This window comes from Schistocerca piceifrons, chromosome X (genome assembly GCF_021461385.2).
Source record: "Schistocerca piceifrons isolate TAMUIC-IGC-003096 chromosome X, iqSchPice1.1, whole genome shotgun sequence".
Classification (NCBI taxonomy): domain Eukaryota; kingdom Metazoa; phylum Arthropoda; class Insecta; order Orthoptera; family Acrididae; genus Schistocerca; species Schistocerca piceifrons.
In genome coordinates, this window is record NC_060149.1 from 118,356,552 (window position 1) to 118,384,498 (window position 27,947).

The 27,947-nt window shown below is 39.0% G+C and overlaps 1 protein-coding gene across 2 annotated transcripts in view; it reads left to right on the forward strand.

Annotated features, from left to right (window-relative positions):
• The window catches only part of LOC124721516 (cyclin-dependent kinase 17-like), a 197,437-nt gene that overhangs the window by 104,544 nt on the left and 64,946 nt on the right, over window positions 1–27,947 (forward strand). For both annotated transcript variants that reach the window (XM_047246532.1, XM_047246533.1), the window contains 3 exons: window positions 4,594–4,718; window positions 11,408–11,590; window positions 21,733–21,883. In XM_047246532.1, the coding sequence (XP_047102488.1) occupies window positions 4,594–4,718; window positions 11,408–11,590; window positions 21,733–21,883 (459 nt within the window). The remainder of the gene's footprint in view (window positions 1–4,593; window positions 4,719–11,407; window positions 11,591–21,732; window positions 21,884–27,947) is intronic.

Sequence of the window (27,947 nt, forward strand, 5' to 3'; positions counted from 1 at the left end):
TATTTGACAAGTTCAAAACAGGTTTTTTAAAAAAATTATCTTGCACATTTACTGGATGGTGGCCATTTTTATTTGGAGGCGCGCAACGATTTTTCAGTCTGGAGACATTAGCGAAAATTTGAGTATCTCTGCACTGGGTTAAGTTACAGCATTGCAATTGACATGATAGTTTTTAGAAAAGTGTCCTCTACAACATTGTCTATTACACAAAATACCCTAAATTCAAAAATAACCACTCAAAATTACCTCCAAAGTTTGGTATCCAAATTTTCAAAATCCACTTTTTAGTCCCAAAAATAACAAACAAGGAGTGATTTCTGAGAGTCTATTTTTCCCTATAGTTAGATATCATACACTACTAGCCTCATATAGAGCAAGAACATTTACAAATGTTTCCTTAATTTTTTTATGAATTTTTGGAATTTGAAAATTTTCATTTTTTGTAAAGTTTGGGGTTAGTTATCTCAGGTGGGACTGAATATAAAAATATGATTTTTGCACAGTTTATACACCTATATGATAGCAACATATTGTAAAAAGTTTGACATTGATATCTGACTATGAACAAATATAAGAATTTTTGAAAATGAGTAAATAATTCACATTACTCTACAACTGATCTTATGGCTGTTGCATATTTAAATGGTTTATTGTTTCATTCTAATAAAATTTAATTGTGACATATATTTAGTTAACACCATCACCCAATATTCATTTAGTTTATTTATTTGTAATAATGCAATATTAAACAATAGGAACTTTCGCTTTTGTCTATGGTAATAAAAATGCCCATTTACGTTTAGGTTTATTGTCAATAAAGAAGTACGTTATTGCTGGGTGTGGCACTGTTGTAGTCAGCCTGTTCTGAAACCTCTGTTAGAGTGAATGTACATACTTCATCAAGAGTGTAGAATGTGTTATGTGCTTTGTTCTGTGTGTAATTTGTAATTAATTTTGAGAAATGAAATGGCTCTGAGCACTATGGGACTCAACATCTCATGTCATCAGTCCCCTAGACTTAGAACTACTTCAACCTAACTAACCTAAGGACATCACACACATCCATGCCCGAGGCAGGATGGTTCCGGACTGAAGCGCCTAGAACCGTTCGGCCACAGCGGCCGGCTAATTTTGAGAGATTAACTGGAATGCAATAACAGGGATTAACAGTGCTCTGTTGGACAGATAGCAAGTGAAGTGTGTCACAAAACAGTTTATGGTTCAGTTTCAAAAAACTTGAAAAATGTCAATGACTTTGATGAAGTTAGACAAACTTTGTTTAAATTTTGAGTAAGTTCTTCTGTAACATCAGTGTGTGAGTATCATGAGAAGAAATATATTCTGAAGTACAACCCCATTTTTGGAAGAGAGTGCTGTGATCCACTGAAAGTTCATAAAAAGCCTATTACTAAAGGTTTGAGGGAAATAAAACTTGAACATTTGTTCTTGTTATGTGAGAGTGAAACAGCTTCCCAAGTGAAACATAATATGATTCCTGCAAATTCCCTGTGCCCAAATTGTTACTCAAAAATATTTGTTGTGAATCCAGAACCAGAATCGTGTAACCTTGTTAATGACATTTATATTCTTAATGAGGAAGCTGTTAGCATATTGGATTTTGCTTGTTCTAAGTTAGACATATCTCCTGCTTCAAAAATAATAAAATTAAGTAGCAGAAAAAGAAAAGCAGCTATTGAAAATAAGGTGCAACAAATTTCAGACAAAATTATAAAAGACTTCGAATCATGCTTTAATAATGCAGATACCAACATTATTTCTGAAGAAGAAGAAGAAGAAGAAGAAGAAGAAGAAAACCTACCACCAGCATCATCTGACACTGGATATTTGAGCTTTATAGAGAAATTAAAAATTAAATGTTCAGTTACATCTAAAGAGGAGAAAGTTAAAATTTTAAGTTTGGTCCCTGACTCATGGTCAAGAGAAGAAATAGTTCATTAATTCAACGTTTCTCATCGTTTGGTTAAACTAACCCAAAAATTAGTGAAAGAGCAAGGCATTCTTCCAGTTTTAGGAAATATGAAAGGAGTAGGTATAAGTGAAGAAACAATTAAAAAGATTCAGCAGTTTTTTTGAAGATGAGGAAAACAGTAGAATGTGCCCAGGTTGCAAAGATTGCAAAAGAGTTGTTATAAATGGAATTAAAGTAACAGAGCAGAAACGACTAGTGCTGTCAAATTTAAATGAACTTTATGTAGCTTTCAAAAATTCTCATCGTGAATGCAAAATTGGAAGGTCAAAATTTTGTGATCTCTGCCCTAAGCAGTGTATTTTGGCTGGATCCTCAGGGATACACTCTGTATGTGGTTGTTTATATCATCAAAATGTCAAACTGATCATTGCGGGTGCAAAACTCGGTGATCTTAACTACAAAGAGTTACTAGATTTAATGGTCTGTGACACTAACAGTTATGACTGCATGATGAGTTTGTGTAATAAATGCCCTGGTAAGGAAACCGTTATTGAATTGTTTCACGAATATGATGAGGAAATGCCAAACGGTATGACCTTCAAACAGTGGGTCACAACTGATAGGACAGAAATGATAACAATGGTTAAATCTCAGGAAGAGTACTTTGAATCTTTAATTGATAACTTACAAAAACTCAAAAGTCACCACTCTGTTTCTAAAATCCAAAGTAAGTTTTTGAAGGACAAAAAAGCACAACTTCATGCAACTGAATGCATATTGCTAGCTGATTTTGCAGAAAATTTTACATTTGTGATTCAGGATGCAATACAAAGGTACCACTGGGTCAATGACCAGGCAACAGTGCATCCATTTATTCTCTACTATAAAAATGAGAAAGAGGAAGTTTGCAGTTCTTCAATTTGCATTCTAAGCAACTACTTGGAGCACAACACTTTGGCTGTACATGTGTTTCAAAAGTATGTAATAAATTACATAAAAGAAAATTTTCCCAAGGTTGAGAAGCTGATATACTTTTCAGATGGAAGTGTTAGTCAGTATAAGAACAAAAAGAATTTTTCAAATCTGTGCAACCACAAAGTAGACTTTGGGTCGGAGGCTGAGCGGCACTTTTTTGCATCTTGCCATGCTAAAAATGCATGTGATGGAGTAGGAGGTATAACAAAAGGTGAAGTAAGTAAAGTCAGCCTACAAAGACCAACTACAGACCAAATTCTCACAGTACAGGACATGTATGTCTTTTGCAAGGATAATATGAAAGGCATTACCTATTTTCTGATCAAGAAAGAAGAAGTGGTTCTGCATATGAAAACAACACTTCAAACCAGATTTGAAAACTATATTAGCAATAAAAGGAACAAGGCATTTCCACAAATTCCTTGACATTTGCAAAAAACTTAGTTCGATGCTATGTAACATCAGAAACCAGAATTTATGAGTATCATTGCGTCAGTAAAGTTACGTCACTGTCTTTAACGTGGAATGACATAGTGGTATGTTTGTATGATGGACAGTGGTGACTTGCAGAGGTTGAAAGAATAAGTTTAAAAAACAATGATGTTTTGTGCATTTTTACCACCCCACTGGCCCAAGAACATCATTCAAGAAATCTACTAGTGACAAAGTTTGGATACCAATGAAACATGTTTTAAGGAAACTTTCAGTGCTTGAACTTACCACAGCAACTAGGAGGTCTTATTATATATCACAGAAGCTGCCTGAAGAAATAAGTGTTCTTAACATTCACCACCAGGTTTAGAAACAGTCGCATCTTGAAGGATGTTAATTGAAAATATTTATTTTAAGCATGTCAAAATAATATAAATGTTAATTTCAGTGATGTCTCCACTTTTTGCATATAATTCAGTACCTTACTTCAATAATAATTGATTATATCCCACCCATGTCACACATGAATAGGCAACAGCCATAAGATCATTTGTAGAGTAATGTGGATTATCTCCTCATTTTCAAAAATTCATATCTTCGTTCACAGTCAGATATCAGTGTTGAAATTTTCCAGCATGTTGCTATCATATAGGTGTACAAACTGTGCAAAAATCATATTTTTATATTCAGTCCCACCTGAGATAATTAACCCCAAACTTTGCAAAAAATGAAAATTTTCAAACTTCACAAACTCATAAAAAATTAAGGAAACATTTGTAAATGTTCTTGCTCTATATGAGGCTAGTAGTGTATGATATCTAAGTATAGGAAAAAAATGGACTCTCATAAATCACTCCTTGTTTGTAATTTTTGAGACTAAGAAGTGGATTTTTGAAAATTTGGATACCAAACTTTGCAGGTAATTTTGAGTGGTTATTTTTGAATTTAGGGTATTTTGTGTAATAGATAATGTTGTAGAGGACACTTTTCTAGAAACAATCGTGCAATGTTGTGCACGCTTACAAATGAAAATGGCCGCCATTCAGTAAAGGTGAAAGGTAATTTTTTAAAAACAATTGTTTTGAAGTTCTCAATTATAGAGTAATCACACATAAAAAATTAAAACATTTAAAAATGGTCAGGCAACCAACTTAATTTTTATTGGATCACTTCATTTGGATTGACCCCTATGAAATTTATAGTTGTAAAAATGTATAAATTGCATCATTAAGTCAGTACCAAAATTATGTTTTAAGGTGTAGTGTATGAGAATCGACGGTTTGGATCTGATGGAGAATCAGAAGAGGCATCAGGAACTTCAGATGAAGTAATGTCTCCAGCTCCTGTGAAACTTCGTCCAAAATGTCGGAGACTGAGTGAGGTATGCAGAAGTTTATTTAGGGATATTTTGAAGGTCAGGAATGTGTTTCTGCCTTACTTTATCAGTGTATAAAAATGTTCATCATAATTAAGTGGCCATTGGATTTTACTGAATGATTATCATTAGACTTATATGTACATACATGACGTCTCGTGTAGTGGTAATTTTATTTTATATATATATATATATATATATATATATATATATATATATATATATATATATATATATATATATATATATATATATATATATATATATATATATATATATTTATTTTTTTTACCTGTTGTCACATTGGGGAACAGATTTTATAGAAAAGATTGAATTATGCAGTTGAAGACTTTCTGAATTCACGAAATATAATTTCTTGTGTTAACTACTAGAATATTATGGAAAGTTAATGTAGGAATAACTTCAATGGAAGGTCCAGGATGAAAGATATTGTTCCAATTGTAGTTTAATTCAGAGTTGTCAGAGATTAACACTGCCAAAGAGAAAAGCAGTACTTTGCCCACCATTTTTCGTGACTTGGAGTCAGTTTAACATCACTTTTAAACATTTGTTTTTATACTGATCTCTAATGATAAATTTTTATCATTCTTGTACTGATATTGGCAGATTGGAGCAGCTGTAATACTTCAAATATGCATCCAGGAGAACTTGTTGATGGCCCTTTGAATTTCAGTGAAAGCCTGACTTACTGATCACAGTAACATTGTTAGCGTATGAAGCGTGATATATATGAGAGACACTAATGTTCATTTTCAAGTTTACTAGATCCAAATTATGTTCTTGTGAGTTAATATATATGTAGCTTCATGCAGTGTTGATTTAGACATCTCTGTATGCAATGCGAAGAGTGTACAAAATTTGTCTTATAAAAAATTAGTCAGTTTAAACTCAAACTTACATGTATACTGTTTTATAAATGTGGGCCAAATTCACATATCATAGATAAAGAGCTTTTGGAAAGCATAGAATATGTATGTATAGATGTACTCAGTCGTATCACAGTCATTTCATGGCATATGATAGTTCTTCCTCTGTGTGTAAAGGCTCATGTAGTGCACTTTGAGCTGCATTCTCTTACAGTGAGATTGTAATGTTGGCTACAGGGAAGGGAATAAGTTATTAAATTGGCATTGTACAATTTTATGTTTGTGGTGACTGTGTGGAGAAGCAGATGAAGAAATATGGCACGTAGCATGGGTTCGTTCTGTGGCATATTGCTAATAAAAACTTTTCTGTGGTGAAATAGTCTTTCTTTTACTAACAGTAATTGCATGGTTATTCTGTAAATATTACTGGGTCATTCCATGTCAGTTCAACCAGCTCCAGCTCAGTCTCAGATTTGACTGAAATTCAGTACACTAATTCTACCATCTGTGGAACACTCGTGTACAAAGTATTAGTTTCCCCTGCCAATTAGTTCCACAATTATGGCTTGTGAAAGAAGGTGGTGTGACCCAGAAATTGCAACCCGCATCTGGCAATCTATCTTCAGACCCAACTTCAGATCTTGATAACTTTGAAACTATTCCACACACTCCAGTGAAATTTTTACAACCCAGTAACATCCATCTAGAGAACACACTCCATGAATCAAAACACCAACAACATATTTCTGAGGGAAAATAAAAAATTCCAAAATGTGATTAAAAAAATGTAATACGTTAAAAGGCACATATTGTAGGTGCCCTCTATGCCAAATATAATTCACTCAAAAAGGATATACATTTTTTGTGGTTAGCTTAATGTGGCCTAAACACACACACAGAACTCATCTTGCCCATATCAGTCACACAAGCAGAGCTACATGCACACGAGAATATAAAAATTTGAAAAATTACCTAAAAAACATGGATTTTCGAAGTGTGGTATCACAAAAGGGACAAGTGGTATCCAAGCCAAATTTCACACACTGCGTAAGTAGACCATAATGATATATATCTCAAAATTTCAGCATGTTATTGCAAGAAATTTGTGTACAATGGAAGTTGACAGATGTATTTGGTGATGTGGCCATTGTTCCACAACCCAATTTTGTAAAAACATATCGTAAACTGTTCTGCCTCTCGTATCCTCTCTCACAACTGTTTAATCACTAAGCAACAACATATAGACAGATTAACACAACCTTTAATTAATGTTTACTGCACCTTAACTGCTAAAAACCAGTCGATTGTGCTTCGAACAGAAGTTCTCCCACACTTTAGCTACTGTACTCTGTACATTGAGGGGCAAATTGTACTGTCTTCCTGACGCTGTGGTAGGAACTGGAACTGTCATAAGAATATGTTTAAAAGGAATCCAACACCTGTCTGCCAAACGTGGCCAATGAAATGATCTTGCTGGTCCTGCTGGTGCCATGAAGTTCACAAATACATCAACTTCTGCTTCACAGCACTCTGCAACACATCCTAAGTACCAATTGTCATCATAATCAGCAATAACATAGCAACCTGGTTGTATGTTACTGCTTTTGCTTCTGAATCCTGAGTCAGACACACTGTGAAGACACGTTGTGCATGAACCTGTAGTTATAACCGGACAGTCTGCTCATCTGCACATTGTCAGAGTCCGCTGGAGAGAAGTGATGATGGCTCCTTGTGCCGGCAACAGTTTTAACGTGTTCTAGTCTGCTTTTTAGCAACTCTTTGACTGATTTCACCTCATCTTTCAAAACATAGAATGATTGTATGCCAGAGATATTTTTCTGTACCCGGGTAAATAATTGAAGAGGTGTTAGAATGTGACTTTCTGTAGGGTTCTGCAGACTAGCTCGTGATGCCATGCACTTAATGGTAGCACCAATACCATCACATACATTTTTACAATGATTGTGAAAAAATTCCATTCTGCGTGAATCTGAAAATCATGGTAATGCATGCATAAATTTTTGAGATTTTTACAGTTTTTGTACTGACTAGCAGCCCCATCACTGAAGTATTTCGCAAAATGTATGTGAGGCAGCTTGTTTTTCACATATGCCATGACAGTGCGAATGCGGGCATGAACTGCAATGGCATCATGAATTAAACAGTCACTAAAAACGCACAGGTTCATGACAGACGCATCACCCGATTCACCTCTTATAGTAAATCGCAAATGGCTGGAGAGTTGCTTGACTGCTGTCCCAATGATATCCTTGGATGGCATCTTGAGCTATAAATGCATAATTTTCAGAAAAGTTTAGTATTACTATAATTTCATCTTGTTTCAAATTATCCTTACAAAACTGGAGATAAGCCGATTGTGCTGTTGCTGTGAAGCTGTGTGTGGTCAGTTTGTCTGTTTTTTGACAACACATTTCAAAAAATCTTCCACTGTATTTTGCTTTGTTTCAAGACCTGTGCAATCGATGTGTGTCCATTGTTTATAAGATACAAGTTCATCGTCATTCATACAGTTTGTTATTCACGTGTTCTGCAAGATTTGCCTTACCAGGACACTTTTCACACCTGTGTATCATGCACTGGTAGGAACAGATGTTACACACTAGCAGCTTCATTGCACCTTTGTAATCCAGACCCAAATCCTTTATAGCAGGAAACATCAGCTTAGAATTTTGTTGGGTCTCACGTACACAAACATTGTGTGTGCCCCTTGCACTTACAGGCACAACCCATTTTGGCCGAAGATTGAAAAAAGATGATAAACCTACTTTGGTATTGGGATACTTTTCCTTGAATTCTACATATAGTTCTGATATGTTGCATAGCAACAGTCTTTTTTGCATCTGTACACGTACATTCCCATTTTTGCCGTTACATAGTCTTTTTTTTCTAGGCATTATTCGGCTGTAGTCATTATTCGGCTGTAGTCATTATTTTCATAAAACTCCGACACTAGCACCTTTATTTCTGAACTCAGTTGCTTATCCTGAGCCTGCTGAAGTTGTGGAAGCACTCCTTGGGTTGCTTTTATTTTCCTACCTTACTTTACTATATATGTAGAAACACTGAATTCCTTTGCAGTGTAGTCAATAGACCAGCTGGAAGATGCAAGGGTAAGAATAGCTACTTTTTTTCTGGCGTGTGGATATGGCGCATTTTTCTTTCAAATCATGCACAATTTTGTCCAAATCAGAACATTTCTGGCATGATTTCTGTTCCTTTGGAGCAGATAGTTCTTCCTCTTCCACCATTAGTGTGTCAGCTATTTTGTGTTTTAATTCTGTTTGAGCTTCTTGTAGTTTTCTTCTACCGTAGCTGGGCCTGTCACTTTTTCCAACTTTGTGTGTGACAAACCAAGAGCAGTCACTGAAGTATTTAATTGCTCATCCGCTGTGGTTGTAGGTGGCTGATACTCTTCATCACTGTCATGTAAATTATCAGAATATTCATCATTTTTTAGCAGTGTAACACACGTGGATCATAACTTTTGTCCTGGTTTCATGCACAGTCCCATGCACAGATTCACTTTCCATACTGATATTATATCAATTTCTCTGAGGCTACACTTCACTGTCTTCGTATGAATCCGAAATGGATTAAAACAACTTCTTTGTAGGAAAGAATACTTATCCAGAAACAGTTTCATATGATGATAAAAAACACTAAATTTTCATGGAACTGTACTTCTTGTGCCCACATGGTGTATCCCAGATCTCCATAGCAACAAATCTTGGTCCGATTCATTCAGATCATGCAGTACAAAGCGAATGCCACATTTTGTTCCACATGTTGTTTTATGACATGCAGATGCTTGTGCTCTACCAATACAGCAACTTGTTTGAACAAAAGCACCACCAGTACGCTCTTCTGACTCCATACTGATTTTCCACAACAGTACTGACCAGTCCGAACTAGAATCTTAAAAACATGAGTAACCTGTAATTGTTGCTCATTTCCTTTGTTGTTCCTGCGTAACAATGACTCATTCTGTCCCTGAAAACTACCATTGTTTAACTTTCTGTTGCCTAATGGCTCCCAACAATTGCTGCAGCTTTATTTGAAACAAGCTGTCTGCATCATCACTATTACTTGCTAAATCGTGTTAAAAGAAACGTAACCAAATACATCTCTGTCAACTTTTATTGTACACAAATGCCTTGCAATAACAAGTTAAAATTTTGCCACATATTATATTATGGTCTACTTATGCAGTGTTTGAAACTTGGGTTGGATATCACTTGTACCTTTTGTGCTACTACACTTCGAAAATCCATGTTTTTTAGGTAATTTTTCAAATTTTTGTATTCTCGTGTGCATGTATCTCTGCTTGTGTGACTGATATGGGCAAGATGAGGTCTGTGTGTGTTTAGGCCACATTATGCTTACCACAAAAAATTTATACCCTTTTTGAGTGAATTATATTTGGCATAGAGGGCACCTACAATATGTACCTTTTAACGTATTACATTTTTTTAATCACATTTTGGAATTTTTTATTTTCCCTCAGAAATATGTTGTTGGTGTTTTGATTCATGGAGTGTGTTCTCTAAGTGGATGTTACTGGAGTGTAAAAATTTCACTGGACTGTGTGGAATAGTTCCAAAGTTATTAAGACCTGAAGTTGGGTCTGAAGATAGATTGCCAGCTGCGGATTGCAATTTCCGGCTCATGCCACCTTCTTTCGCAAGCCATAATTGTGGAACTAGTTGGCAGCGGAACTTAAAATTTTGTTCATGAGTGTTCCGCACTTGGTAGCATTGGTGTGCTAAATTTCAGCCAAATCTGAGACTATCAGCCGGAACATTTTCTCAAATTGGTTAAATTGACATGGAATGACCCTACTGTATTTATCCAGTTCAGTTGTCTAAGGACCTGTGGCGCAAATTTGCGCTTTTTTTAAAAAAGGAGGGAGAATGTGAGGCAAGTGCAGCAATTGTTAACAAATACATACATGCACATGCATGTGCCCACCATGACATAGATAAAAAACCGCTTAAAAATAGTCATCAGTGCTTGAAAGGCGTGAAGTAGACCTCATTGTAAGCAACATTTAATATTCTTGGTAAAGCCATTGGTGACCCCAGTTGCAAAATTTCAACCTCCACTGAAAATGAGTAAAATGAAGAATGGACATATATGTTAAAAATTTACGCATTTTGCAGTGCGTATGGATATGGCTACTGGCTTGCTACCTAAGAGGCTTATGCAGTACTCTCTACTACGGCCAGCTGGCTATACAATTTATCTGTTTACTAGAAACATATGCTTGCTTCTCCATGAATTACAAAGTTTTTTCTGTTTATTTATTTGTTATAAAGGACATAATTTAAATGCTTGTAGATAGATTTTAGCCTAAAAATTTTAAGGCGTTCAAAGCTTTATATTAATTTCTATGTGATAAGCATCTGTGCTCAGAGTTGATGTAATGAGATACTACTTTTCTGGTTAGTTTACTAATACGAAGTAGGCTTGGTTTTATGTCCTCAGTTTAAGAAAGGAAAGTATTGTGATTGTTAGCAAAAATTTTTGTCATACATGAGGAAACAAAAGCATGAGCTCTGGTTGTTGTGACATTATAAATAGCACATACTGAAATTAGTTAAGTTTTTACATTTTGTGATTTCAGAATTGTGGTGTGTTATTTCTTGCTAATTATTTGAATCTGGCATTTATTTTGCTAACTATAATGTGTCAACAGTACTACTAGAACAATACATACACAGCAGCACTTAATCTTGCAGGAATTTCATTTATAGTATTATATGGAATTTGTGTGTGATTATTTTGCAGCAAGACATTAACAAGCGACTGTCATTACCTGCTGATCTTCATCTTCCGGAATCTTTTATTGCAAAGCAAAATGTGAGTCCTACAATTGAGGGTCCACTCACACGTGCTACGAGAAGGCAATCACTTTCAGAGATTGGATTTGGGCGTATTGAAACGTATACAAAGTTAGATAAACTTGGGCAGGTATGTATAAGAAAAAGTATAGCATTATTTTAATTTTTGCTGTTTGTGGCATTATAACTATCACAGCAATTAAATTTTTTCCAAGCTTCACTTTGTGACTAAATAGGAGCAAATTCTTTTCCACAGAATATAGAGAAGGATGAGAAGTTAAAATAACAACTTTAAAGAAAATGGTATGAAAGAACCACAATGCATAATATTAATGATGGTAGGGAGGATTCGAAAGGGTGATTTGCTATGCTTTCATTGGTTCCATCATTCGTTCAGATTATAATGCCTAAACTCCAAACTGGACTGTCATAACACTTTAAACTCCATCACAATTGTTGACCCATAGCAGCAGGATTTTACATGATATAGAGTGTTACGGAATTAATTTAATTTCTTGAGTCACTAACAAGGCACAAATCTTAAAAAACTTCAATCTTAAAATGAGAAAAAATATTTGATGGGACTCAAAGTTAGGAATTTGCGCAGAATTTAGATTTATTATATTTAACCAACTTTGTTCCCTATTTTACTTTTGAGGAAGTCACAGTGTAGACCAATTCCCAAATCTCCAAAGTACTTAGTAATATACAGGGTGGTCAGAAACAGTGTGTAAAGCTTGTGAGGGTGTTGCAGGGTAGGTTGTGTGGAGAAATAACTGTTTAGAAACAAAATTGATACTGTGCACTGTTTCAAAGTTAATTAGCATTGAAGTTACCTAATCAGGCCACTGCATGCACAAATTGAAGTGGCCTACCAGAGATGGTGCTGCAAAACATGTTCTTCTTTTGGTTTTCTAAAACCAAGCAAGAGAGTGACACAGAAATTGGACATGGGATGGTTGTAGGGATCAGACACAAGCCAAAAGCTGAACAGTCTCATGTGCTATCATCTATGCTATGAGAACAACTGACACAAATTATATCTGGGAGGCCACCGGAATTTGCGCGCACAATGGCCTGGTTTGCTAACTTTGATGCTAATTAACTGAGAAACAGTGAAAAGTAATGACTGTTTTTTAAACAATTATTTCTCACCATGTTAAAAGTTTTTCAGACTGTTTCTGACCGTCCTGTATATGGGCCCATAGCAGATACTAATCCTGAAAAAAAGTGTGAGTGGGCAGTCATAATTAGAAAGAAGAATCTAAAAATGAACAACTACAATTATAATAAAACACAAGATCTAAACTGATTATGTTTCATCTTATTGGCATTATGAAAAAGACATCAAGCTTATGGATCCAGGAAGCGTGTAAAAGAATTTCCGCAATCTGAAAAGTACTTATATTTACTGGAAGATACTTGGAAAAGTTTAGTTCACCTTCCAGGAGGTAGTAGACTTCGGGAGCCCACATCCTTTGAGGAAAGTCCAAGGAAGATGGGGAAGAAGATGGAATCAGACAAAAGTGCATGGTTTTACGCACACAAATTTACTAAAATGAGTCTTGTGCCATTTCATCACACACATTTACTAAAGTATTATGAAAAGGAAAGTTGCTATTCACCATATAGCGCAGATGCTGAGTCGCAGATAGGCACAACAAAAAGACTGTCACAATATAAGCTTTCGGCCAACAAGGCCTTTGTCGAAAATACACACATTCATGCCCGCACACGCAAATGCAACTCACACACACGGAACTGCAGCCTCTGGCAGCTAAAGCCACACTGTGATCAACAGCAGCAGTTCATGATGGGATTGGCAACTAGGTAGGGGTAAGGAGGTGGCAGGGGTGGGGAGGGGGAGGGATAGCAGAGTAGGGACAGAGGGCAATGAAGTGCTGCTGGGGAGCACACGGGGACAAGGTGGAGAGAGGGTAGGGCAACTAGGTGCAGCCGAGAGGTTAGATGGAGGGCAGGGGAGAGGTGGTGGTGTGTGTGTGTGTGTGTGTGTGTGGGGGGGGGGGGTTGTGGAAACGAGAGAAGTAAAAAGACTGGGTGCATTGGTGGAATGAGGGCTGTGTAGTGCTGGAATGAGAAAGAGAAGGGGCTGGATGGGTGAGAACAATGACTAAAGAGGATTGAGGTCAGGTGGGTTATGGGAACATAGGATATGAGTATATTGCAGGGAGAGTTCTCACCTGTGCAATTCCGAAAAGCTGGTTTTGGTGGGAATAATCCATATGGCACAGGCTGTGAGGCAGTCATTGGAATGGAGGATTTCATGTTGGGCAGCATTCTTAGCAACAGGGTGGTCCACTTGTTTCTTGGCCACAGTTTGACAGTGGCCATTCATGCAGACAGACAGCTTGTTTGTTGTCATGCCTACATAGATAGCCCTGCCGTTGAAGGGATAGGTGATGTTTGTGACCAGACTGGAGCAAGTGGTGGTGGTGGTGGTGGTGGTGGTGGTGGTGGTGGTGGTGGTGGGAGGATGTATGGGACAGGTCTTGCATCTTGGCCACTGACAAACTGTGGCAAGAAACAAGTGGACCACCCTGTTGCTGAGCACACTGCCCAACACAACATGCTTCATTTCAATGACTGCTTCACAGCCTATGCCATATACATGCTTCCCACCAACACCAGCTTTTCTGAATTGCGCAGATGGGAACTCTCCCTGCAATATATCCTACGTTCCCGTAACCCTGCTTGCCCCAACCTACGTTAGTCATTGTTCTCAACCATCTGGCCCCTTCCCTTTCCCAGTGCATCACTACACAGCCGTCATTCCACCAATGCACCCAGTCTTTTTACTTCCCTCCTTTTCCACTACCCCCCCCCCAACCCCCTCCCCCCCAACCTTTCCATTTCCGCTACCCCTGCTCCACTTCTCCCCTGACCTCTTTCGAACCTCCCAACTGCAGCTAGGTGTCCTGCCCTCTTCTCTACCTCGTCCCTGCGCACTCCCCAGCAGCACTTCACTATCCCTTCCCCTCCCTGCCCCAACCTCCTCCTTACCCCCACCCAATTGCCACTCCCATCATGCGCTGCTGCTGTTTTTGCAGTGTGGCTTTAGTTGCCAGAGGCTACAGTCGTGTGTGTGTGTGTGTGTGTGTGTGTGTGTGTGTGTGTGTAGCAGTCTTTTTATTATGCCTTTATGTGACTCATAATCTCTGATATATGGTGAGTAGCAACACTCCTTTTCGTAATACTGTTACATTCTGTTCAGGATTTTCCATTGTTTGACATTTATTAAAATGGGTCTTGTGCCATCTTCAAACCAAACTCTAAGGAAACTTCACACATAAATACCTCCTAAGGTACAGTGGAACATACTTGGAGCATCTGAAACTTGAAACTCAAGGATGGTCTCAATGTTTACTATTATGGAAAAAATACTTATTGAAATGACACCCATGTATTAAGGAAATACAGTCTCTACTGAAATAATGCCTGACAGGGGGCCAGGCCTAAAGATGGACTGACAGTCAATATGAATGTTGCACACACCATTCTGCACCTTTCCCTCTCATTACAGATTCTGAAACAATCACTGTAAAAGTGCATATTTTACTTGGTGTTACTGTGTTTAAAAATTATGTTCTATTCCAAGAAGTTCACAACATGGACAATTACACTAACTAACAGACCTCCCTCAACTATTATTTCTTTCTAGATTTTTTAGAGCACATAATATGCTATGGGATTCCACATCATACTGTCCAGGAATAAAATGACAGTCTGTGTCATACTTGTCAGTTAGGGTGAGGCATATGATTGTGCAACAGTTCAGAAGCTAACCATCTGCAGAGGACCCTGGAACCTTACACCCCAGCAAAAACTGAGTGAAGTTGTCTCGAGATAATTCACCTGTTCTCACAACGCTGAATTTTCCAACTTGGTTTAAATTTATCAGAATATTCATACTATGAGGAATGCATGGAATGTTATGAACTCTTATCAGTCATTAACACAGGCCTTTCTAACATTCCACCATCAGCAAAGGCATCCCTTATCATACTTGTAGGCAAGTGAAGATTAGTGTAGGCTACCCACCAGATGGCCCTATTGCAGGCATTCTGTGTATAAGTGAGCTGGTTGGCTACCCCTGCCCTGCAAGTGTTCAGACAGTCCAATACGGTCACTTACACTATGCCTTGTCCTCAAGACCACCCCCGCATCAGCTGTTTGCCCACCCCAGCCCCCCTCTGCTGGTGGGTGTCTGGCTGCTAATGGTGCATGCTTGAGCTGGAACTGCTTGCATTAAAGTGTCGTGGAGAGCTTACACTATTCTAAATGTCTTTCATCCATTAGCATTTACAAAAACAGAATGGCTAGTAGTTTAGTATCTGCTTATTGAGTCCCCTCACAACCTATTCAGCATATCCATTATCTCCACAGTTGCCACTTCTGTAAGACAGTGGGAAAGGAATTATCAATCTGTTGGTTAGTCAGGCAGGTGGGGAATGAGGCAAATGAGGTAGCAGATACAGCAGCGTAATGTACAACAGAGAAACGAAAATGAGCGTACGGCATTGTGGGCCGGGAGTCTCACATTCGGGGAAGTTTGGCCGTTGAGGGCAAGTGCTTATTGCATACGATGCCACATTGGGCTACTTGTGTGTCGGAGATGGGGGTGAAATGATGATGAGGAAAACACAATACGCAGTCCCTGAGCGGAGAAAGTCTCCGGCCTCCTTGGCGTAGCAGCATGCCGCCGCGCTGACCACTCAGCTAACGGGGACAGACTACAACAGAGAATCATGTGGTGACACAAGAAGTAAGGAAGAATAAATGTAGTTGCCTTTTAACACAGTTCTGTTGTATTTAAACCATAGAAGTTTACATAAAATTGTAATTTGACTGGTACTGTTTTATAATCTGATGAATGAGGAGCCATCATAACAGCAGGGCTCCATCCTTATGTTCCAGCAGAAGAGAAATACTGTAAGATTTTTGAAAGATTATTATGTTATGCCCGTTATTACTGTATTGCTAGAAGGAAGTATTTTTGTGTTTTTTCAATGTCTGTCATTTTCGTGTAAGTTGCCTGCAACATTTCACCTTTCTGCTGTTCATTTCTTCGTTTTAATTTACTTTTTATGGGTTAGACATTTTTGCGTTGATAGAATGTCTGAAGCCTTATTAACTGATGTGGCATTCCACATGTGCAGGATGTGTATCCTAAGAGTCCTCAGGTCCATTTTTCTCTGGTGTTTTGGTAGATAGTTGGAATTTAGTTTTTGTATGTGTAGCTGGAGTCACCCCAAACAAATACTACTCATCTCATCTTCCACACGACTTCCAGTGTTGATGGAAAATGTCGGTTTGTTTCGATTACAAACAAAATTATTTTTAAAACAAAATATTGTGTGCCCATACATAAACCTTTTTCGTTATCTTCAAGGGCACTAATATTTTGCTTTGGGAAGGGGTTTGCACAGGCTTACCACATATACCTGTGGTATGGAGAGACTCCCAGTAATGTCATTCTAAACTCTAATTGTACATACCAATTATTTTATATCCACACTCGATGTGATAATGCTGCGAACTGTCACTGTCAGCACAAATGTAACTATAGGAGCTGACTGTGGCTCGACAACAAGGCCAGGGAGCTGAACACCAGAGCAGGGAACAAAACTTAATGTGCTAGTCAATCTGTGGGGAGCAGTGAGTCTGAATGCCTGTACAGATGAGCACGGATATAAATGAAGACATTACCAGTACTATCAACTGGCACTAGCATGCTAAAACCTCATGCAGTGCAACACGAAGTCCATGTAGTTGAAATCAATGTAAGAGCTGCTGAGCCAGGCCTGTCATAGCCGACAGGTAAACACCTTAGTCAGTGACTCTGCGCATGACACACTTCATGTGCCGCCTTCATGACAGTGTTCTGTCCTATTCCACCGCTGTATCTTCAACACCTCATCCGCATCCATTTCAGTGGCTGAAAATGGCCTGGCTTCAGCTGCAAAACCAGTGAGGACGCGAGGTTCCCTGGCAGTAGATCGACCACTGAAGGAAGCAATGCTGATGCAGCTAGACGGAAGACTGTGGAGGCTTTTGTGACAATTGGTCCACCAGCATCAGTTGGGATGGGCACTTGACCATTAGGAAGTAGGGGGAGGAGGGCACTGGGTCAAATTTCAGGGGCTCCACATCAGCAGTTGTGGAAGCTATGCTCGCTGGTATCCCAGTCTACTGTCAAAGGTAGGATGGCGAAAGGCACAGAGAGCTGCCCACGGGGGCACATACTGCGACTGGTAAGAGCACAACCCCCCCCCCCCCCCCCCATTACTCCTCTCTCCCTCCCCCTCATTAAACTAATGCCCTGACCGACCGCGTCACTGGGGCAGGTTGGAGGTGGCGGCAAGGTTGCAGGCACAGCTGATTGGAATAACAGATCCAGTGCTCACAACCATCATCTGCCACAAACAAATACTGACTTTTGTGGCCCACCACTACAACCAGCAGCCATCTTTGCTGCCAGCCACAAGACCACTTGTGACTCAGGGTGCAACAAATCCAAAAGACCCCTCAGTTGGCACCCTTCTAAATGCCCCATCAGATTGCGCCCATTAACCAATGTGACCCATTATGTGGCAAGAAAACTAGATAGTCCATTGTCACAGTACGAGGCAGACAGAGGCTTTTTCATTTGAGTCTTGAATGTTCACAAGAATCACTACACCTCCATGTTAGAAGCTGTGTGGAATGGTGCAGTTTTCAGATGCTGGATACCAATGTGGATGCAAAAGTCCGCGATCTCCCGCATCGTGAATCGCCAACCGTTATCAGAGACTAGGATCTGTGGAGAGCGCTTGATAACAAAAATGACAAACAATGTGCAAATAGTGACTGTCAATGTCATGGAGGACAGTTTGGCAACGTATAGAAAACTGAAAATACATTGACCACCAACCTCTACCCACAAAGGGACCCACAAAGTCGATGTGCGCCCTGTCCCCAAGATGCTCCAGAATTGGCTGAGGGGAAAACTGATGCAGTGGTGCTGCCTGATTCTGCACACAGGCTGTACAAACCTGGACACGGTGTTCAATATTGCTATCAGTTGCTGGCCAGTAGATGTGATGCTGCACCAAAATCTTCATGTGGACATAACCCAGTGCATTGCATGCAGCAGCTGGAGTATGTGAGGACGCAATACTGGAGAGACGACCACTCAATATCTTTACTCAAGCTGATGATTCCTTAGCAGCTTCAAGGTATGACACGTGTCTCAGAAAACAATACTTTTTTTTTATCTGATGGATTTTTGAATCCTGAGTAATTAGTGTAGCCTTTAGATTGCCTATAAGTTTTCTGTGAGAAGGCCCCATATCACATACAAATTCAGATTCAGTGTTTCTATGACTTGAATTATTTCAGTTAACATGTACTTATAAGTGGCTGTATAAAAAGTATAATCAGTAAGCTCCTTTCATTTTTGTACAAACTTTTGATGATCATAACTTGAGAATTGTTGTTGGATTCTCCAACAATCTCTTCTACCCTTGTGAAAACATAAGTCACTTTTAACTTCATTTCATCGAAACTAAGAATTACATGTTTTTTCATCATATTAAGGCTTAAATCAGCAACACTTTGTGACACTCAAAACTCCTTTAGTGTTCTTGTAATAATGACTGCACTAAGAAGAGGATATTTCAATGCTTCTTTGGCCAAACATAACACTTTTTGAGATAGACAGTGTAAAGTCACTGCCCTTAAATATCTTCAGATGACCAGTTAGTCCACAATCTTTTCATAATCTCTCGTTGTTGACAGTCAGGCAAAGAACCACAACCCCTCTTTGAAAATGTTTCATTTTAGTACCTCTGCATTATACCGAGAGTGACGAACTTGTAAATATGGGTTTTTTTGCTTAAGTTCTTTTATTTCATTTTCCATAATTTACTGGGTGATCAAAAAGTCAGTATAAATTTGAAAACTGAATAAATCACAAAATAATGTAGATAGAGAGGTAAAAATTGACACACATGCTTGGAATGACATGGGGTTTTATTAGAACCAAAAAAATACAAAAGTTCAAAAAATATCCGACAGATGGCGCTTCATCTGATCGGAATAGCAATAATTAGCATAACAAAGTAAGACAAAGCAAAGATGATGATCTTTACAGGAAATGCTCAATATGTCCACCGTCATTCCTCAACAGTAGCTGTAGTCAAGGAATAATATTGTGAACAGCACTGTAAAGCATGTCCGGAGTTATGGTGAGGCATTGGCGTCGGATGTTGTCTTTCAGCATCCCTAGAGATGTCGGTCGATCACGATACACTTGCGACTTCAAAGCCAATAATCGCACGGACTGAGGTCTGGGGACCTGGGACGCCAAGCATGACTAAAGTGGCGGCTGAGCACACGGTCATCACCAAACAACGCGCGCAAGAGATCTTTCATGTGTCTAGCAATATGGGGTGGAGCGCCATCCTGCATAAACATCGTACGTTCCAGCAGGTGTTTATCAGCCAGGCTGGGGATGATGCGATTCTGTAACATATCTGTGTACCTCTCACCCGTCACGGTAGCAGTTACAAAACCAGAATCATGCCGTTCCTCGAAGAAAAAAGGCCCGATTACGGTAGATGTGGTAAATCCAACCCATACCGTGACTTTCTCGTCGCGTAATGGAGTTTCCACGACAGTTCTAGGATTTTCGGTAGCCCAAATTCTGCAGTTGTGGGCGTTGACAGACCCTCGGAGCAATGAAATGAACTTCGTCGGTCCACAACACGTTCCAGTCGTCATCTTCCGCCATCAACAGTTCATGATGCCGATGGATTTTGTACGGATAGCATCGGAGGGTACGCCTCAGTGCCAACCAAACAATAGTGTATGGAATGCCGGTGCGACTGCATGAACGCTGACTTCCCCATACATAGACGAACCCGCTACAGTCTCCATTTCTTCCTGAACTGTCTCAGCAGCATTACACCTTGTGCTCGGTCGGCCACTACTAGATCTATCGTCTAAACAACCCATGGCTTCAAACTTCGAAATCATTCTCGCCACAGCTGCATTTGTCAATGGCCCTTAACCCATTCAAATCCCCTTCCTATGGCGATAGGATTGTAACGCTGAACTAGCACATTCCCCGTTCTGGTAATTCAGCTTCACTAAAAGCGCCTTTTCAGGTAACGTCAACATGCTGCGGGTGCTGGCGCATCTGATTCTCTCTCTCATTACAGCTTATTTTATACATGATTGTCATGCGCAGTCACTCACGTTTTGTTGTCCAGCGCCATCTGTCAGACATTTTGTGAACTTTTATTTTTTTCTCCTTTTTTTTTTGTTCTCTCTCTCTCTCTCTCTCTCTCTCTCTCTCTCTAATAAAACCCCATGTCATTCCAAGCATGTGTGTCAATTTTTACCTCTCGATCTACATTATTGCATGGTTTATTAAGTTTTCAAATTTATACTGACTTTTTGATCACCAGGTATAATCATTTGATACAAATGTGCTCTGACACATTTACAGCATTATTTGTTTTCATAGTTAATGTTTCCTTTAATACCAATTTCTCTGTTAGTTCGTAACATATTTACTTGTAAAATCTATTCTTCTATTTTATGGTAACTTCCTTTTTTGTGTGTGAATTTTTCTCTCACTGTTAGGCTCATTGCTGCCTCTAAATCAACCATGGAAAATGGAAGATATAGAACTGGGACAGCATAGGGGGGTCAGCTTGTGTTTTGGAAGCAGATTCAACACTTCACTTTTCAAATACCTTTCTTAATCTAAATCAGCAAAATGTTATGGCCACACACATTAGCAACTGAGAAAAAATTGGCATGTTTACTGGCATTTATCCATATTTGTTTTATAAATGTTTCTCTTTTTCTGCAGGGATTAGTATAATTCGTGATCGCACAGTAAATTGTTATTTTTTGCCATAAACAATTCGTAACATTCTCTCAGAACCCCTCAAAACACAATGGCAACACAGTAGATTATGTCAATGGTTGGTTACTGGGTGGTGGCAGGGTCACATGCGACATCATCGCAGCTTGCTACTGTGCGCACGCTCTGTGATCTTTACATTGTATTCTAGTAACGGCGGTGTAAATATTGTTCAGATAGCTCTACTTACCACCCCTTACCTTTTCTCCAAATCTTGTGTCTTCATTTCTAGTCTAGGTTTGCAGTTGTCATTTTTCTGAGAGATTAATGTTTCAGATTGATAAGTGTTGTTATTTCCAATTTCAGTTAATTTTTTTTTAATATTTTCTGTCTTACAGGGCACATATGCAACTGTTTTCAAAGGAAAATCACGGCTGACTGATAACCTTGTTGCCTTAAAAGAAATTCGCCTTGAACATGAAGAAGGCGCTCCATGCACAGCAATAAGAGAGGTTTCTTTACTTAGGGAGCTCAGACATGCCAACATAGGTAACATTATTTTCTGATGTAGTGTACTTGAACTACTGATTCCATCATTAATTTTTTAAATTTGAATGGTTACTATTTTAACATATTTTTACGATATACTAAAAAAAAGTATTAAGTTGTTTCAGACCTATATTATATGAGTTTAGTAAAAAGAAACAGTGACATATGATCATTTGGGTTTCAAAGTACTGCACTGAAAAGGTGTTTGAATGTTGTGCAGGTGTGGTTAAATTTAGTGGAGCTAAACATCTTACTGTTGTTATTTATAGATCCCCAGACTCTGATTTCACAACATTTTTGCTAAAGCTAGAGGAGGTTCTTGGTTCACTTTATTGGAAATACAAAAAGTTAGTTATATGTGGTGACTTCAATATAAATTGTATAAGTGATTGTGCAAGGAAAAGGATGCTGGTAGACCACCTTAATTCATATAATCTTATGCAAACCGTATTCTTTCCAACGAGAGTGCAAGGGAACAGTAGAACAACCATAGACAATATTTTTGTTCATTCATCATTACTAGAAGGGCATTCTGTTTGCAAAATGGTGAATGGCCTTTCAGATCATGATGCACAAATTTTAAGTCTAAAAGATTTTTGTGCTGCAACACATGTTAAATATAGTTACCAACTTTTTAGGAAAGCTGATCCAGTTGCTGTAGAGACTTTTGTAAACCTTATCAAGGAACAAGAGTGGCAAGATGTTTATAGTGCTGATACAGTAGACGATAAATATAATGCTTTCCTCAAGACTTTTCTTGTGCTCTTTGAAAGTTGCTTTCCGTTAGAACGTTCAAAACAGGGTACTAGCACAAACAGGCAGCCTGGGTGGCTGACTAAAGGTATAAGAATATCTTGTAGAACAAAGTGGCAATTATATCAAAACGTTAGAAACAGTCACACTCTAAATGCAATAGCCCATTACAAACAGTATTGTAAGGTGCTTAAAAAAGTTATTAGGAAGGCAAAAAGTATGTGGTATGCAGATAGAATAGCTAAGTCTCAGGATAAAATTAAAACCATATGGTCAGTCGTAAAGGAAGTGGCTGGTCTGCAGAGACAGGTCGAGGATATAGAATCAGTGCGTAGTGGGAATGTCCATGTTACTGATAAGTCGCATATATGTACAGTGTTTAATAATCACTTTCTGAATATAGCAGGTGAACTAAATAGAAACCTAGTCCCAACAGGGAATCATATAGCGCTCGTAGAAAAAAGTGTTCCGAGACTGTTACCTGAAATGCTCCTCCATGATACTGACAAGAGGGAGATTGAGTTAACAATTGAATCACTAAAGACCAAGAACTCTCATGGATATGACGGGGTATGTAGCAGAATACTGAAGTATTGTTCCATGTATGTTAGCCCAGTACTTAGCCGTATCTGTAACTTTTCCTTTAGGAGTGGTCAGTTTCCTGACCGATTAAAGTACTCGGTAGTGAAGCCACTTTTTTTTTAATTATGAATTTGGCCAGCTGTGGACCGCATACAACTTAAGACTTATGGTGTTCCTTTTTCTTCCGTTCTTCCCAGTACTTCTTCATTTTTCTCGCCAACTGCTCGTCTCTGCTCATCTGTCCACACTCTCTTGGGTCGAGGTTTTGGCGCATCTTCTTCATAGTTTGCGTTTTCTATAAGTAGCCTAAAGTTATTCCTGTCACGTATTATTTCTTCTGTAACACCTATTTTGTTGGCGTCTTTCTTTACTGCTTCTATCCATCCTACCGTGTTTTTCAGCTTACTAACGTAATTAAAAATTTTCTTTGTAATTCGTGTTTCTTCCATTCTTTTTAAATGTCCATAAAATTTTAGCCGTCTCTTCCTCATTGTATCTGTGATCTTTTCTGTATTTTTGTATAGGTCTTCATTTCTCCGTTTAATCCACCTGTTTTCCTTGTTTTTCTCAGGACCTAGAATTTTTCTTAATATTTTTCTCTCTCTTTTTTCTAGTTCTCTTAATTCACCTTTCTTATTCAATGTTAGGCACTCTGAGCCATATGTTGCTTGTGTCCTAATAACTGAATTATAATGTTTAATCTTTGCTTGTATGGATATTGATTTCTTATTGTAGTAGTTTTGTGTTAATTTATATGCAAATTCCAACTTTTTTATTTGTTGTGTTATCCAGTCCATTGGCTTGGATCCACTCCCCCAGGTATTTGAATCTATCAACTCTTTTAATTTTTCCATACCTTGTTTTCATAAACTTTTCTGTATTATGTTTGTGTTCTATATACTCGGTTTTTTCGTAGGATATTTTTAGCCCAGTCTTTTCAGCAATCTCGTGTAACATATCAAGCATAACTGTTGCGTTTGTTCGGTTTTCAGTTATCAATGCCATATCATCCGCAAAGGCTAAACATTTTACTTCAAATTTGTTCTTTCCTTGGCCCATGCTTATACCCTTTGTGCCTCTGTTTTTTAATATGTTTTCCCATTTTTTTACTACTTTATCTAAAACCAAGTTAAAGAGAATTGGGGACAGTCCGTCACCTTGTCGAACTCCTGTTTTGATTTTGAATGGTTCAGAAATTTTGCCTTGAAACTTAATTCTTGATGTTGTATCTGTGAGTGTTTGTTCAACAAGTCTTCTGGTGTTTTCATCTATCCCTGATTCATAAAGTATCTGGAATAGTGTTTGTCTGTCAACTGAGTCGTAGGCTTTCTTGAAGTCTACGAAAGTAACTACTGTATTTTTATTTTGTATAGCTCTCACTCTCAAAATTGTTTTTAAATTAAGAATCTGTTCTGCACATGATCTACCTTTTCTAAATCCTGCTTGATAATCTCCTATATTAGGTCCTGCTTGTTCCACTATTCTATTTAAAAGTGCTTTAGAAAGTATTTTGTATGTCACTGGTAACAAAGATATGCCCCTGTAGTTGTTGGTGTCTGTTTTATCTCCTTTTTTATGGAGAGGGCGGATCAATGCTTGTTTCCAGTCACTGGGTATGATTCCTTTTGTCCAAATGTCTTTAATTACTTTGTGAATTTTCTGACATGCGGATAAGCCCCCTAGTTTCCACATTTCTGCCACTATCCCATCCTCACCTGGTGCTTTGTTATTCTTCAATGCTTTGATAATCTTTTCTATTTCTTCTTCTGTAGGTGGTTCCGACGGTGGATTTTCATGTTGTGGTTTTTGAAATTGTAACCTGTCATTAGGCTCCTCACAATTTAATAGATTTTCAAAGTATTCAGCTAAGATTTGGCAGTTCTCTTTATTGCTTAAAACCATTTTTCCATTTTTATCTTTAAAATGTAAACTTGGTGACTGGAATCCTGTTAAAACTTCTCTGAAAGTCTTATAGAAGTCTCTAGTGTTGTTCCTTTTGAAATTAGAATCCATTTCTTCTAATCTGTCTTTGTCATATTTTCTTTTCACTGATCTGATGATTTTTGCTGTCTTTTTCCTTTCTTCTTTAAACTCTTCCCAGTATTCGTGTTTCTTATTGCTGTTCCATTTTTTCCATGCCTTTAGTCGATTGTCAATTGCTTCATCACACAGCTCATTCCACCATCTGTGTTTTGGTATTCTTCGTGGCTGTCCCATTTCTTTAACTGACTCTATCATTGTTTCTTTAATTTCTTCCCAATTATCCATTTTTCTTGTGTTTAGTATATGACAGAATTTGTCCTGCTTTTGCAGGAGAAATTTAGTGTTTACTCTTGGAAATCTTCTTGGTTTTGGTTTAGGTTTGTTTGGTTGGAACATGGTCTTTATTTCTGTCAGATAATGATCTGAGTCTATGTTTAGGCCCTTCCTCACTCTGACATCAAAGATTTCCTTGTAGTTGCGAGTCGTTATTGCCACATGGTCCAACTGATATTCACCTTGATTTGGATTAGGTGATACCCACGTTTTTTTCTTTCTTGCAAGTTTCCTGAAACATGTCGACATTAATTTTAGATTAAACTGTCTGCAAAAATCTATGAGTCTTTCCCCATTTCTGTTGGTTCTTGCATGTGCTGGATAATCTCCAACTACTGATTTAAATTTTATTTCTTTGCCAACTTGTGCATTAAAGTCTCCCACTAAAATTTTTATATGTTCTTTTGGTAATATGGATGTTTCGTGTTCAAGCATTTCCCAGAAATCTTCCACTTTGTCAACGTTTGTTCTGTTATGTTGGTTAATAGGTGCATGTGCATTTATAATAGTGTAGCGTTTATTGCCTGACTTGAACGTCAGAAATGAAATTCGTTCTGATGGGGAGCTAAAATTAGTTATTGATTCCGTAAGTTGCTGTTTGACCATAAATGCGGTCCCTAATATAGTCGTATTATTGGAGTTTTTAATGGCTGGTTTTCCTTTGTAGATCCTGTATCCACCTGATTCAAATGCATTTTCATGCAGAGACATTGTTTATTGAAGAGCTAATATAAGTATGTTGCGTTGATTGAGAGTGTCCGTTAGGTGTTTTAGTTTTCCAACATTCATAAGTGTGTTGATATTCAGAGTCCCCAGTAGATGTTTTTTCTTGGGTCTTATCTTTGAAGAAGTACTCGGAAGCTCAGACTCTTCCTTACATGATGTTCTAGGCTCTCCAGAATCCAAATGCCTAGTTGCACCGCCATGAATAGCGATGGAAGATTGGTTACTTGCTGGAGTAGTTTCCATTTTGAAATTTACCACCATGTCTTAGGTTAAAGTTTGGTTTGGGGAAAGGTAGTTGAACCTTTCGATGATAGAAATTCAAGCATTTAGCTTAGAATTATAAGTGAGGCCGCCACTAACATGTGGGACAGACGCCTTTTGCAGCCGCCCACTGTGGGAACAGACGCTACAGTCTGGTGCTTTTATATAAAAGCCTGCCTCTTCCGCCAGTTCCGCCGTTCTGATGATCTCCGTAATATTGAGAGTGGTAATGATGTTCAGTCCCAGTGGGGCACTGTTAAATGGGGCGTTCCCCAAGGATCGGTGCTGGGGCCACTGCTGTTTCTTATTTATATAAATGATATGCCTTCTAGTATTACAGGTGATTCAAAAATACACTCCTGGAAATTGAAATAAGAACACCGTGAATTCATTGTCCCAGGAAGGGGAAACTTTATTGACACATTCCTGGGGTCAGATACATCACATGATCACACTGACAGAACCACAGGCACATAGACACAGGCAACAGAGCATGCACAATGTCGGCACTAGTACAGTGTATATCCACCTTTCGCAGCAATGCAGGCTGCTATTCTCCCATGGAGACGATCGCGGAGATGCTGGATGTAGTCCTGTGGAACGGCTTGCCATGCCATTTCCACCTGGCGCCTCATTTGGACCATCGTTCGTGCTGGACGTGCAGACCGCGTGAGACGACGCTTCATCCAGTCCCAAACATGCTCAATGGGGGACAGATCCGGAGATCTTGCTTGCCAGGGTAGTTGACTTACACCTTCTAGAGCACGTTGGGTGGCACGGGATACATGCGGACGTGCATTGTCCTGTTGGAACAGCAAGTTCCCTTGCCGGTCTAGGAATGGTAGAACGATGGGTTCGATGACGGTTTGGATGTACCGTGCACTATTCAGTGTCCCCTCGACGATCACCTGTGGTGTACGGCCAGTGTAGGAGATCGCTCCCCACACCATGATGCTGGGTGTTGGCCCTGTGTGCCTCGGTCGTATGCAGTCCTGATTGTGGCGCTCACCTGCACGGCGCCAAACACGCATACGACCATCATTGGCACCAAGGCAGAAGCGACTCTCATCGCTGAAGACGACACGTCTCCATTCGTCCCTCCATTCACGCCTGTCGCGACACCACTGGAGGCGGGCTGCACGATGTTGGGGCGTGAGCGGAAGACGGCCTAACGGTGTGCGGGACCGTAGCCCAGCTTCATGGAGACGGTTGCGAATGGTCCTCGCCGATACCCCAGGAGCAACAGTGTCCCTAATTTGCTGGGAAGTGGCGGTGCGGTCCCCTACGGCACTGCGTAGGATCCTACGGTCTTGGCGTGCATCCGTGCGTCGCTGCGGTCCGGTCCCAGGTCGACGGGCACCTGCACCTTCCGCCGACCACTGGCGACAACATCGATGTACTGTGGAGACCTCACGCCCCACGTGTT